The 15,303-nt window shown below is 41.8% G+C and overlaps 1 protein-coding gene across 2 annotated transcripts; it reads left to right on the top strand.

The window, feature by feature from the left end:
- The first annotated feature begins 2,649 nt into the window (after positions 1-2,649).
- Positions 2,650-13,687, top strand: LOC121698601 (histidine--tRNA ligase-like). 2 transcript variants are annotated; one of them, XM_042080838.1, is made up of 13 exons: positions 2,650-2,736; positions 6,824-6,871; positions 7,192-7,311; positions 7,686-7,781; positions 8,152-8,277; positions 8,715-8,822; positions 9,559-9,657; positions 10,427-10,520; positions 10,989-11,116; positions 12,377-12,619; positions 12,772-12,888; positions 12,990-13,136; positions 13,516-13,687. In XM_042080838.1, the coding sequence occupies exons 1-13, from the start codon at positions 2,710-2,712 to the stop codon at positions 13,573-13,575; spliced, it is 1,413 nt and encodes a 470-aa protein (XP_041936772.1). In that variant the 5' UTR covers positions 2,650-2,709; the 3' UTR covers positions 13,576-13,687. The 2 variants fall into 2 exon arrangements, with proteins under 2 accessions (XP_041936772.1, XP_041936771.1); XM_042080837.1 differs by lacking the exon at positions 2,650-2,736 and adding an exon at positions 4,883-5,030.
- Positions 13,688-15,303: the final 1,616 nt, after the last annotated feature.

Raw genomic sequence — 15,303 nt, 5'->3', positions numbered from 1 at the left:
GGAAGCATTAAACCCAAATGACACCATGTCCATTTCAATTGTGGGGGTGAGAAAATGTATTATTTTGGGATGTTTTTCAACCAGGGGGACCTGATGACTTTCTCAAAGTAAACGGTAACACTAAAACAAGAGACTACATTAAGATTAAGTATAAGTATATTAAGTATATATACTTTTTTGCCGGTTCGAGCCCCGACCAGTGGGCCGCGGCTGAAGTGCCCTTGAGCAAGGCACCTAACCCCTCACTGCTCCCCGAGCGCCGCCATTGTAGCAGGCAGCTCACTGCGCCGGGATTAGTGTGTGCTTCACCTCACTGTGTGTTCACTGTGTGCTGTTTGTGTTTCACTAATTCACCGATTGGGTTAAATGCAGAGACCAAATTTCCCTCACGGGATCAAAAAAGTATATATACTTATACTTATACTTATATTGCACATGATATTGCACATGATATTGCACAGTCTGCATTGATTACACTCACACAGCCCTATTCTAAACAAACACTGCATCACAACACTATTGTAATATTGCATTTGAAACTACAATAGATCAGTGTTTCTCAAAGTGTGGTCTGGAGACCACTGGTGGTCTGCAAGCTATCCCAAGTGAGCCTTGGCAAAGTCCTTTTAGGCAAGTCCCTCCACTCGGCGGCCAAATGACGCTTTTTGGGCACTCGTCGGGCATTCATTTCGGCAGAAATGCGCATGCGCAAGGCTTCACGACACCAATCTTGCTCCAGCGGCGAGATCACAACACATGACTGGCACGATGTCTTCACAACACACCATATGATTGGCTCAATGTATTCACATCACACCACATGATTGGCTCAATGTATTCACATCACACCACATGATTGGCTCAATGTATTCACATGTCGACGTTTTGCCGAGGAAGGGGTGTGATATATGTAGTAACGGCCATATTGACGTTACAAACTAGCCCCATGCATTTCTATGGAGGGTGTTTTGAGTGCTGTGTCTCCTCATTAGAAAGTCTCTGGCCTTGGTCTGAGTAAGTTTGAGAAACACTGCAATAGGGAGCTGTAGTTTTATATTGCACACTGCCCTATTCTAAAAACTGCACTAATGTACACTTGTCTGTAGCTGGTGGTCTGTAGCATTCGGGACCACTCCTTTAAATTTGGGACCTTGCAGTCGGAATTCAAAGTCTAAAGACAGTCCAAAGCAGCCTGGGCCCAGTTCCCCGAAAGCATCTTAAGCCTAAGAGTATCGTAAAGTACCTCTTACGAACGTCTTAAGATTTGCCGACTGTTTCCCGAAACCATCGTAGCTTAAGAGCGTCGTGAAAACACTCGTAGATCTACCGGCTAAGAGCGTCTTAACAGTACTTCTCACTGAGGTTCCCAACAGGACATACAGAGGAATTACAACTTAGAATACATAATCCAATTTACGTTCCCATTCTTTATTGTGTTTACCTTTTTATTTTAGCGTGCAAAATAGCATAGCCTACATTTAATGGTCATAATAATGTGATGAAAAGCAAAAATGCAATCAAGTTAAGAAACGAGACGTTGCCAGAATATCTTTGCTAAGTGAGGGATATATTTTATTAGGCCTATGAGGTAAAAGCAGAGAAAGGAACATGTGGTTTAGTCTGTAGCCTACTGCATCAGAATCTAAGCCTACACATTTCCTCTCTTACTCTTACTTCTTTCTTATCTTCAAACGTGTTCTTAAGTGACACAGCGAAAATCTAATCTTAATCTTAATTACAATTATTTATGTCTGTGTTTATTATATAACCTACTTGGGATGCTTACATGCAGATGTCAAAGTGTTTCTATTTTCGTATTGATGTGAATTAATGTGTAGATCCGAAGTTTAAACAGTAGGCCTATAGCTGTGACGTGCAGTCACCTGACATCACCATCAAATCAGAGGATATTTCAGAACTATTAACGTGGACAGCTCCCCTTAAGAGCGTCTCAAGAGCAGTGCACGCGCGTTCAGAGCCAGTTTCAATTCAATTCATATAAAATGAGATATGCAAATATTTCTTTAACAAAGGCCAATAGCAAGATAGGCACCTGTGTCAAAAATGTGTTTTTTCAATGGGGGAGGGTAACTTTAACAGCTGATAACACTAATTTAGCTGTGAATCCAGAAGGGTTATCATACAAAAATGCAAACTACAGACATGTCTTTTCAAAAAGTATAAGCAACCTTTGCCACCTTGAGTGGTAGCGACATCTCATCTGGCCCATCGACTAGAAGTGTGTTTAGGCCTATTCTGGAGCACAGGATCGCTCACCCTCACACACGAGGACGAATGCAGTACGCAAAAATGTGGACTGAACTGAAATAATAAGGAACAATTTTAATAGGGAGGGATTCTTCAGCGTTTGCCACCTGATGAACAACAAGAAACATTTAGCACAGCATTGCCAGACCGATGCACGAAAGATCTGTCAGTAGGCTGAATGTTAAGAGGCGCAAGAGCTTTTCTATTGAAGTTATGTGACACACACTTGGACGGCACGACTTGCCCGATTACAATAGCCTGCCCTGCCGTCCTCCCCTACTAGGAGGTAAGGGTAATGAATATTTGTGATATCGAAACTGTAGACGCTCGTTGGAGATGATATTCACAGAAGCTCCGCCTAGAGAAGCACAGAGTCGCAGCAACTGTCTTGCAACACAGGACGCTAAGTTCATTCTTTCACTGGTCCGTATAAGAAGCAGCATGGCTGAGAAGGCACAGAAACAAGAGGTAGGTAAAATTAGCTCCATAAACTACATTTAATGTAATTTAATGTAAGTTTGCTGTCAACGTAGCAAATTGGCATATGTCTCATTACTAAAGAAATCATAGTAATAGGCTACCTATGTCATCAATGGACCCGCTTTATAGTTGATGCAAATGAAAACAGGTGTAATTATTTTTGGGATATTTTGACTTGCTAATAGGCTATAATGTAGCCTATGCCACACAAAAAAACCGCGCCTTATAATATTTCTATAACAAAGGCCTGAAGAATGTATTATGCCTAGAAGTTATTCAATTGGACATCCGCTCACTAGACAGGTCCCATTTAAGTTTTTGTTATTATTGGTGACGCTTAGGAACGTTGGTAACGCTTAGGAACGTTGGCAATAAAAAAAAACAATACTTAAATGGGAGCTCTCCAGTGTGCGGATGTTCACTTTGTCTTTGAACTGTATCTTCGATCCTGCACCTGTATTAGTTTTGGATGTGCGTGATTAAACCGTGCTTTTAGAAGTTATTACATTACCACGAGCATGTCTAAAGATCTGAAATTATCCATGTCCAGATTAAAAATGAGCGATAGGCCTAGTCTAGGCCTACAGCTAGATTTGCGATGGGCTATGGTTCATAATATGATGCAATGTAATGCCATGCAATGAGAAATAATACTAAAAAGAATGAACAATAACCCTGTTAATATTTTCTGGTCCAAAATGTGTATCTATTTATTATCTTTAATGACAACATTACATTTCGGACAAAAATATATAGGCCTATTTAGTTTTATTGTGTAGGCTGTAGGCTATCTTATTCGGAATAGGCGTAGGCCTACATGATGTCCACTATGCGGAAAAGGCATGCAGCCAAAGTGAAACTAAGTTGAGCTACCCTGAGAGTTAAAATATAATGAGGTCTTTTTACGCTAAACCTTCCATCAAGTTTCATGAAAATCGGACAGTTGGGCTAATTGTTGTCTAATTAGTAGCCTACTCAAACAGTCCATTACTACTGCAGTGAAGAGAAAGTTTTTACATAGGCTGCTTTAAAATAAAATGAGTGTCTACAGATTTGCGATGGGCTATGGTTCATAATCTGATGCAATGCAATGTCATGCAATGGGAAATAAAAGTAACAAGAATGAAAAATAACCTTATTCCAAAAAGCATATTTTCTGCTCCAACAAGGGTATCTATTATTATCTTTAATTATAACCTACAAAATATAGGCCTATTAAGTTTTATTGTGCAGGCTGTATCTTATTCGGAAATGGTCTACATGATTTCCACGATGCGGAAAAGGCATGCAGCCAAAGTGAAACTAAGTTATCAACTACCCTGCGAGTTAAAATATAATGAGGTCTTCTTACACTACACCTTTCCATCGAGTTTCATGAAAATCGGACGGGTGGGATCTTTTTTGGCTACTCTGTAGCAAGAGATAGCGTAACAGGCTATTTTGCCTTTCTTTCTTTTTTTTTTAATAAAACGCACCTTTAAAATAAAATGCGTGTCTACAACTAGGCTATGTACGATGGGCTATGGTTCATAAGATGATGCAATGCAATGATATGGAATAAGAAATAATAATAAAACGAATGAACAATAACTAGTCCATTGCCATTGTGTTTGTTCAATGGGGGAGGGTAACTTTAACAGCTGATAACACTAATTTAGCTGTGACTCCAGAAGGGTTATCATACAAAAATGCAAACTATAGACATGTATCTTTTCAAAAAGTATAAGCAACCTTTGCCACCTTGAGTGGTAGCGACATCTCATCTGGCCCATCGACTAGAAGTGTGTTTAGGCCTATTCTGGAGCACAGGATCGCTCACCCTCACACACGAGGACGAATGCAGTACGCAAAAATGTGGACTGAACTGAAATAATAAGGAACAATTTTAATAGGGAGGGATTCTTCAGCGTTTGCCACCTGATGAACAACAAGAAACATTTAGCACAGCATTGCCAGACCGATGCACGAAAGATCTGTCAGTAGGCTGAATGTTAAGAGGCGCAAGAGCTTTTCTATTGAAGTTATGTGACACACACTTGGACGGCACGACTTGCCCGATTACAATAGCCTGCCCTGCCGTCCTCCCCTATAGCGTGGGAGGTAAGGGTAATGAATATTTGTGATATCGAAACTGTAGACGCTCGTTGGAGATGATATTCACAGAAGCTCCGCCTAGAGAAGCACACAGTCGCAGCAACTGTCTTGCAACACAGGACGCTCAGTTCATTCTTTCACTGGTCCGTATAAGAAGCAGCATGGCTGAGAAGGCACAGAAACAAGAGGTAGGTAAAATTATCTTATTCGGAATAGGCGTAGGCCTACATGATGTCCACTATGCGGAAAAGGCATGCAGCCAAAGTGAAACTAAGTTGAGCTACCCTGAGAGTTAAAATATAATGAGGTCTTTTTACGCTAAACCTTCCATCAAGTTTCATGAAAATCGGACAGTTGGGCTAATTGTTGTCTAATTAGTACTCAAACAGTCCATTACTACTGCAGTGAAGAGAAAGTTTTTACATAGGCTGCTTTAAAATAAAATGAGTGTCTACAGATTTGCGATGGGCTATGGTTCATAATCTGATGCAATGCAATGTCATGCAATGGGAAATAAAAGTAACAAGAATGAAAAATAACCTTATTCCAAAAAGCATATTTTCTGCTCCAACAAGGGTATCTATTATTATCTTTAATTATAACCTACAAAATATAGGCCTATTAAGTTTTATTGTGCAGGCTGTATCTTATTCGGAAATGGTCTACATGATTTCCACGATGCGGAAAAGGCATGCAGCCAAAGTGAAACTAAGTTATCAACTACCCTGCGAGTTAAAATATAATGAGGTCTTCTTACACTACACCTTTCCATCGAGTTTCATGAAAATCGGACGGGTGGGATCTTTTTTGGCTACTCTGTAGCAAGAGATAGCGTAACAGGCTATTTTGCGTTTCTTTCTTTTGTTTTTAATAAAACGCACCTTTAAAATAAAATGCGTGTCTACAACTAGGCTATGTACGATGGGCTATGGTTCATAAGATGATTCAATGCAATGATATGGAATAAGAAATAATAATAAAACGAATGAACAATAACCTTATTTCAAATAGCATAGTTTCTGCTCCAAAAAGTGTATCTATTATTATCTGTAATTATAACATACAAAAATATATAGGCCTATTTATTGTGCAGGCTGTACGCTATCTTATTCGGAATTGGCCTGGCCGTATAGACTTACATGATATCCACGATGCGGAAAAGGCATGCAGCCAAAGTGAAACTAAGTTATCGAGCGAGTTAAAATAGGCTTCTTAGGCTAAACCTTTCCATCAAGTTTCACTAAGGCACACTAACATCCTGTGTGAAGAAAAAATAAACATACCATAGCCTAAAATTTCAAATAATACACAGATATGGCCTTATTATGGCTTCTATGCAAGACCTGCTCAATAAAACAAGCACCCTCTGTTTCATTTGTAGGTGACTATATCTAATTTAATTGTTGTTATGAACTGGATATGTGATGATTCTGTGAATACTGGATATGGGGCCCCGTTGTACAATGCCTGCATACCACAAATAGTGCAATCATACAATCAATGAGTGCATGTGGTTATAAATTCTTTGATGCCACAGTTGCTTTTCTGCGGCACACCTGATGATCTCTCACGGCACACTAGGCTGCCTTAGGCTATACTTACACAGTGAAGAGAGAGCATTTACATAGGCCACACTTTTTTATATATAAAATGAATCTCGCATATTCCTCATTAGTAGGCTACTCACATTAGCCTACAGTTATGTAAATATACAACATGTGTAGGCCTATTGTACCTGGACAGGTAAAACATCAGTTTGATGAAGTTAAATGAAAATTATAAAGTTATATGAAAAAAAAGAAAAGAATTGACTGAATTTGCATATATGAAATGATCAAGTGCAGGATTATTTGTTTAAGACAGGACTGTAGCCTATGCATGAATGTATCTGAGAGAAAGGCATTTAATTAATGGTTAATAGGAAGCCGTTGTTTCATTCTCTGATGTGTGTCTGACTTCCACATGTTGTTGCTCCCTGCAGACTGATGAGAAGGGAGATGAAGGCAAATACCTCCTCAAGACCCCCAAGGTAAACATGCGATCCCACTAATTACCTGGCCATTTCAAGGTAAACATGCGATCCCACTAATTACCTGGCCATTTCAAGGTAAACATGCGATCCCACTAATTACCTGGCCATTTCAAGGTAAACATGCGATCCCACTAATTACCTGGCCATTTCAAGATGCTGCTATTTTTGTTTTATGAATGAGAGTTGAATCAGTTTTTATACATCTAAAACAGATCAATGGTATCTCATACCAATGACACACAATGTTTGTGTGTGTGTGTGTGTGTGTGTGTGTGTGTGTGTGTGTGTGTGTGTGTGTGTGCTCTCTGGCCCTGTAGGGCACTAGGGACTATAACCCAAAGCAGATGGCCATTAGGGAGAAGGTGTTCAACACCATCACCAACAGCTTCAAGCGTCATGCAGCCGAGACCATCGACACGCCGGTCTTTGAACTGAAGGTACGAAGGGGAGCCAACAAACGAATTATTCTACCTCTAATTCAACTAGTTATGAAAAAACTAATTGGGCTTTTTATTCACATGCAGTCTATTTTTAAGAAATGTTTTATCTTGAGGCTATGGGCCCTCATTTAAATGACAAGCAAGGTGTAAATTGAGTCAGTGAGCAAGTGTATCCGGCATGAACTAAATGTGCTATGTGGGAGCATAATGTAATGCCCACTGTCCCACCCATGTTACGCTAGTGATATTTTTCATGATATTAAATTAGCAAATAGATTTTGCCCAGTTATTAAACTTTAGATCCATTCTACTTAGACTCTATGCCTTTCTTAAATCCTAATATTGGAAGCCTGTGTTGTTTGTTTTCCAAGGAAACATTAATGGGGAAGTACGGAGAAGACTCCAAACTGATTTATGACCTGAAGGACCAGGGGGGAGAACTCCTGTCCCTCAGATATGACCTCACCGTATCCTTGGACATTGAGTTGACCAATGCTATTACATAATCAGATGCTGCTACTCTGTTGATATAGCAGCATAGCCCTCAACTAAATATATGACTCAGTGTTTGCCTTCAAGGGGAGTTACCCTGTGCTATTCATGTAGTCATTGTATTGAATCAATACGAAAGTGAAAGTACATTTCTCTCTACAGCCATCCTGTGCCTCCCATTTACTGCAGCTGCATTGCTTCAGAGTCCATACAGTATGTGAGCAGCTACAGCTAGACTCCTTTAGTGTATTTGTGCTGATTCTAGTCTGATACGGGTCTACCTGTCCAGGGCTTTACTGTCCATCCAGTCATTCACATGCCCATGTCCTTAACAGTGTACCTCAGGTGCCATTCGCCCGTTACTTAGCCATGAACAAAATCACTAACATCAAACGGTACCACATCGCCAAGGTGTATCGCCGTGACAACCCAGCTATGACCCGTGGACGCTATCGCGAGTTCTACCAATGCGTGAGTCTGTCTTTCCCACATCTAACCTGTGATAGACTATAGGCCTAAAGTTGTTAGCCATACCCACATTTCACACCCTATGACATATTATGAGGTAGTATAAACAATGCAGAAATAGGCTATCCTGCTGCCTGCCATCATTACAACTAATTGTTCAAGCCTGACAAACAGCATATGATCAAATCTAGGGCTGAACAATTTGGGGAAAATATCTAATTGCAATTTTTTTGTCTGATTGCGGTTTGATTTGCGATATAAGTCAAGGTTCAGTTCAAGATTCACTCTGTAATCCATTTAAAACAGCCCATATCACAGCAAGCTTCTGTTCTCTATTTGTGAAGTTGAAATGTGTGTGTGTGTGTGCATGTATGTGTGTGTATGTGTATTTATGTGTGTGTGGTTTGTGGATTACAGTAACCTCTCATGTTCCACCACAGGATTTTGATGTAGCTGGGCAGTACGATCCCATGATTCCTGATGCAGAGTGTCTGAAGATAATCTACGAAATCCTAACTGAACTGGACCTGGGGAACTTCCAGATCAAGGTGTGTGTGTGTGTGTGTGTGTGTGTGTGTGTGTATTGATGATTGGTAATCAAAGAGAAAAGGAAGAGCTTGCTTGAGTTGGATGTGTGTGCATGTGTGTGTTGCTGATGAGAGTGGCATGTGTGTGTTGCTGATGAGAGTGTGTGTGTGCATGTGTGTGTTGCTGATGAGAGTGGCATGTGTGTGTTGCTGATGAGAGTGTGTGTGCATGTGTGTGTTGCTGATGAGAGTGGCATGTGTGTGTTGCTGATGAGAGTGGCATGTGTGTGCATGTGTGTGTTGCTGATGAGCGTGTGTGTGCATGTGTGTGTTGCTGATGAGAGTGTGTGTGCATGTGTGTGTTGCTGATGAGAGTGTGTGTGCATGTGTGTGTTGCTGATGAGAGTGGCATGTGTGTGTTGCTGATGAGAGTGTGTGTGCATGTGTGTGTTGCTGATGAGAGTGGCATGTGTGTGCATGTGTGTGTTGCTGATGAGAGTGGCATGTGTGTATTGCTGATGAGAGTGTGTGTGCATGTGTGTGTTGCTGATGAGAGTGGCATGTGTGTGTTGCTGATGAGAGTGGCATGTGTGTGTTGCTGATGAGAGTGGCATGTGTGTGCATGTGTGTGTTGCTGATGAGAGTGTGTGTGCATGTGTGTGTTGCTGATGAGAGTGGCATGTGTGTGTTGCTGATGAGAGTGTGTGTGCATGTGTGTGTGGCTGATGAGAGTGGCATGTACTTGCTGTTGTTTCAGGTAAATGACAGAAGGATCCTGGATGGCATGTTCAGTGTGTGTGGAGTTCCTGATGACAAGTTCCACACCGTCTGCTCCTCTGTGGACAAACTGGACAAGGTATGGTACACATACACACACACCACACACGCACACACACACATGCACACACATACACACACACACACACACACACGTGCGCACACACACACGCACGCACACACGCACACACGCACACAGAATAATTTTAATGGTGAGTCTGAATATTATTCACTTGCAATTTCTGCATATGACCACCCTTAATGTAGCTTATCTTTGGGTCCAGGAAGTCAGAGTGAAGGTTGTGTGTGTGTGTGTGTGTGTGTGTGTGTGTGTGTGTGTGTGTGTGTGTGTGTGTTGAATGATTTAATTCACCTGCAAACACCTTCTCTGGAATTGCAAACACACCAGACATTATCTCCATTTCTCAGAATGCTAAAAAAGTTAAAATATTTGAAGTGTCATGTGCTTTTGACCTTGATTTATGGAGGACTCTGTACAAAAACTCTCAAATACCAGTCTTTGATTTCTGCCATTGAGAACCTAGGATACAAATGCCAGCTCATTGTGTTAGTGTTTGGTAGCCTAGGTCATGTACATACTGTAGGTTGGCGGTCCGTGAACTTTGCATTGGGGGACTAAATAAAACTAAGGCCAAGCAGCTAGTGAAGTACTGTTCCATATCAGCAATTATAGGAAGCATGTTTATTTGGAAGAGACGATGCTTCCTATACCGCTGAATCTGTAAACTCAGAATTCAGAAGATTTGATTCCTAATGTAACTTGACTTGTAAAGAGGAATCAAATTTATCAAGTTTATAATGTGTGTGTGTGTGTGTGTGTGTTGTAGATGCTATGGGCCGAGGTGAAGACTGAGATGGTGAAGGAGAAAGGACTCCCAGAGAGTGTAGCAGATATGATTGGAGAGTACGTCAGCAAGAAAGGTAAATTAAACACACACATGCGTTTGGTCACAGCACTCACCGCAAAGCAAGAAAGGTAAATGAAACACACACATGCATTTGGTCACAGCACTCACCGCAAAGCAAACCACATAAACACACACATTTGCATGATGGAAGAGATACTGGATATTAAAGGTAACAAGCATTTAGCACATGCTAATCTAACTTTCATCCAAAGCCACATAACTATATTGCTTGCGAATGGAACCGAGTGGCAATGCTAAACAACACCATGTCCATCAAGGGAATCCTATTATGTATGTACCATTACCATGGGCACTGACATGTCCTCTATGTGTGTGTGTGTGTGTGTGTGTGTGTCGTGCGTGTGCGCGTGCATGTCTGTGTTGGTGTGTGTGTGTGCGTGTGTGTATGTGTGTGTGTTTGTGCGTGTGTGTGTGTCGTGCGTGCGTGTGCATGTCTGTGTCGGTGTGTGTGTGTGTTTAGGTGGACTGGAACTGGCCGAGAAGCTGTTGGAGGACCCTAAGCTGTCTATGAGTGAACCTGCTCTTGCTGGCCTCAAGGACATCAAGCTTCTCTTCGGGTACCTGCAGCTCTTCAAGATCACAGACAAGGTCAGAATCCTCCATAGTCCACTGGAGGTGTGTGTGTGGGGGGGGGGACTGATTCGGTGTATAAGCAGGTGATATAACCTTTATTATCCACATCCAGACTTGGTCACATCATGATGTCAGTCCTAGACTTGGTCAAATCATGATGTCACTCCTAGACTTGGTCAAATCATGATGTCACTCCTAGACTTGGCCACATCATGATGTCACTCCTAGACTTGGTCCTAGACTTGGTCACATCATGATGTCACTCCTAGACTTGATCAAATCATGATGTCACTCCCTCTGTAGACTTGGTCAAATCATGATGTCACTCCTACTGTAGACTTGGTCACATCATGATGTCACTCCTAGACTTGGTCAAATCATGATGTCACTCCTAGACTTGGCCACATCATGATGTCACTCCTAGACTTGGTCCTAGACTTGGTCACATCATGATGTCACTCCTAGACTTGATCAAATCATGATGTCACTCCCTCTGTAGACTTGATCAATTCATGATGTCACTCCTAGACTTGGTCACATCATGATGTCACTCCTAGACTAGTCTAGAGGAATATGCCTGGATTCAGGGGGAAATAGGGTGAGGTAATGTCTCTGATTTCGAACAAAGCTTTTTTCAATAGCCAATCGCAGAAAGGTGGCAAACCTTGTGAGTATGCACATGTACTGGGTGTTTCATGAAAATACCGTTGACAGCGACCTAACAACCAAAATGATGGCGTTAAGTTTGCCTTTGTAGCCATTTCTGGTTAGCCTTTGCTTAGGCAAATGAGACATAACTTCTGCAGAGGTTTAAAGCAAATGTTGTTACGAACTTCAAATTCGTGGGGAGTAGATTCAAAAATCGACCTTAAACATGCTTCAATTATGTTTGTATCGGCAGCCATTTCGCACTGGTTTCAGTAGGAACTTTTGACCATGAACACAACGGAAGTGAGATCAGTGGGCGTCTCTGAAAGTAGCTGTTTCCCGGTTGTGAAGGTTTTAGCCCAGAAGTTGGTTCAGCATGATGCAAGCTTCCTCTCTATTGGTTGGTTCAGCATGATGTGAGCTTCCTCTCTATTGGTTGCTTCAGCATGATGCGAGCTTCCTCTCTCTTGCTGTTCTCTTGTCTCAGCAGCTGTTCCCCTGCGTGTGTATTCTCTATTTCATATATTTGTCATGTGTGTGATTGTGTATTTGAATTGTCTGGTGTTTGTGTGTGTGTGACCTGCTGTCTGTGGTGGCCTGTACATGCCTGTTTGTTTGTGTGCGCAGGTGGTGTTTGACCTGTCTCTAGCGCGCGGGCTGGATTACTACACAGGTGCCATCTTCGAGGCTGTGCTGACCGGTGATGGCAGTGGCGGCGCGGGACAGGACATCAATGTGGGCAGTGTTTCTGGGGGTGGCCGTTACGATGGCCTGGTGGGGATGTTCGACCCCAAGGGCCGCAACGTTCCGTGCGTAGGCTTCAGCATCGGCATCGAGAGGATCTTCTCCATCGTGGAACAGAAGACGGAGGTGAGATGTTGCTTTTGTGGAACATCCTGTAGTCAAACACATACGCCATATGCTTTCAGTCACACTTGGCATAGAGAACAATCAGTTTGTGTTCGTCTCTAGAACACAAGTATACTAGTCACTCTGATCTCGATATCACTGCGTGTCTCCAGGCTAAAGGTGTGAAGGTCCGTACAACAGAAACACAGGTAATGATCGCCTCAGCTCAGAAGAACCTTCTGGAAGAGAGACTCAAACTCACTGCAGAGTTGTGGGATGCAGGGATAAAGGTGAGCAGAAGAATGTGTGTTTGTACATTTCTGTATCTGTGTTCACATGTTGGATATGCCTTATGTGACCATATGTGTGTGTGTGTGTGTGTGTGTGTCAGGCGGAGGTGATGTACAAGGAGAACCCTAAACTCCTGAGCCAGCTGCAGCACTGTGAGGAGACGGGCATCCCGCTGGTGGCCATCTTGGGAGAGCAGGAGCTCCGGGATGGCATCGTTAAACTGCGTAACGTCGCCAACAGAGAAGAGGTCTGCAACTCAGCAACCTTTAAAGCAACGCTATGTTGTTATTATTAACTTTAAAGCAACGCTTTGTTGTTATTATTCACTTTAAAGCAACGCTATGTTGTTATTATTAACTTTAAAGCAACGCTTTGTTGTTATTATTCACTTTAAAGCAACGCTATGTTGTTATTATTAACTTTAAAGCAACGCTATGTTATTATTTCACTGCTTCGCAGTGAAATATCAGACACATACCCCAACAACCCAGTGCGCGTCATATATTACGCAACATCTGATATGATGATGGTGATGATGATATTCCACTACCCTCCTTCAAAGTGTGTGTCTGTGTATTATTTAATTGAAAGTGTATGGGTTTGTGTTTGTTTGTGTTTGTTTACAGGTGGACATCTCAAGAGCAAACCTGGTGGAGGAGATCAAGAAGAGAACCTCTCAGTCATAAGTCCATGCAAACAAACACACCTAAATGAATCAAAGTTTTGATATCAATCTGTAAAATTTGTTCATGAGACATCATCATCAATAAAGACATAAATAAAATAATCTTTACATTTGATGTGGTATTGGCACAAAGATTAGGCAGATTTATGTATTATTTATGGATTTATGGATTATTTATGGATTATTTCATTCTGATAGTCGGTGGATGGTGTTTCAGTTTTTCAGTCTGTTCAGGCTTAAACGTAGCTCTGTCATGAGATGAGAATGTATGGTAAGAGTGGAAGGGATCTCACACACCAAATACACTGTGCTATGGTGGGCCAACACACTAACAAGGAAATGGCAAAGGCACTTACCCATGATACACAAACTTAAACAGATAACAGGGAAACACAGTCAGGGAAACACGGAGATATTATAGATGGATATTGAAACAGATTGTAACATATCGCACTTAAATTGAACACAGACATGTACTGCATCATGGCAAACTATACATGCCTCATTAGAGGGCCGCACAACTCCTTAGCACACTGGGGTAGATTTACTAACACTAGCACGGTTTGCGCTGCATCTGTTTATGCGCGTTCGGTAATAACGCACGCTGTGCTTCCTCATTGTGCGTAGTATTTATCAAACCAGCAGTTCATCAGGTAACCAGCGCCTCTCTCTCCCCTCTACCGCAATTTACGAGTGTCCATAACTGAATGACATACTTCAATCACAACTTCGCTGATGACAAAATTAAAATTAATCAAATGTTTAGCGATCGTGAAATAATACAATATGATAATACCAACAAGCAGGGAGATAATGAAGAGCAGTAGTTCTACTCAAACTACTTGCAGTAGGCTATGGAAGATTGGTGAAATCTAGCAAGTAGGCAAGTTTAAGTGGATAACTTGAGGTCACATGAGGACACAGCAGGGTGGTCCATTCCAAAAAACCCTGAGGTGGGTGAAGTTCCACACCGCACCATACCTAACTATGGGAGGCAGTAAAGAGGTATGTTTTAAGTGTAGACTTAAAAATAGGGAGCGTGTCTGCTAATGGAATTGAGGGAGGGAGATTATTCCAGAGGAGGGGTGCGCAATAGCAGAAAGCTCTGCCTCCTACTGTAGTTTTTGAGATTCTTGGAATTACAAGAAGGCCAGTATTCTGTGATCGTAGCGGTCTGGGTAGGTTATATGGGACTAGGACTTGGACTTCCAACTTGTGAAAACATTTAGGAAATATAGCTGCAAGCAGCAATGAGGGAGCCAAGCAGACCAGTAGGCCAGAGTTGATGCTATTACATCAGATATAGAGCTGCGAGCACTCATTGCAAGTTTCATGTCAAATAACCAAAGATTGGCTGAGATATAAGGTCACTTCCTGTTTGGTTGCTTCGCCGTAGATTTCGATTGGCTGTAATGAGCGAACGCTTTTGAATATGGCGTCAAAGAGATCATGTACACCAAGTTTAGAGACAAACAGGCTAAGACTGTGACCTGTGAAAATGTTTTTGCATTTCCGACAAAATCCAAAATGGCGGCCAGATAGATTATGCTGACATCCCAAGTTGGAATGTGTTGGCTTTAGGACCTCGAACAGTATTTACAGACACCACTAGTAAGTTTTAATTCCAAACACATCAACAGTTACAAGCCAAAATGCATTTTTGCTAATTGCAGCGCCCCCTAGAGATCAAAGGTCATCAAATTTCTTGAACATCAAAATGGGGTCCAAA

This window comes from Alosa sapidissima, chromosome 23 (assembly GCF_018492685.1).
Source record: "Alosa sapidissima isolate fAloSap1 chromosome 23, fAloSap1.pri, whole genome shotgun sequence".
Lineage (NCBI taxonomy): Eukaryota > Metazoa > Chordata > Actinopteri > Clupeiformes > Clupeidae > Alosa > Alosa sapidissima.
The sequence above is the reverse complement of the archived record's forward strand: the minus strand, read 5'-3'. Positions and strand labels throughout refer to the sequence as shown.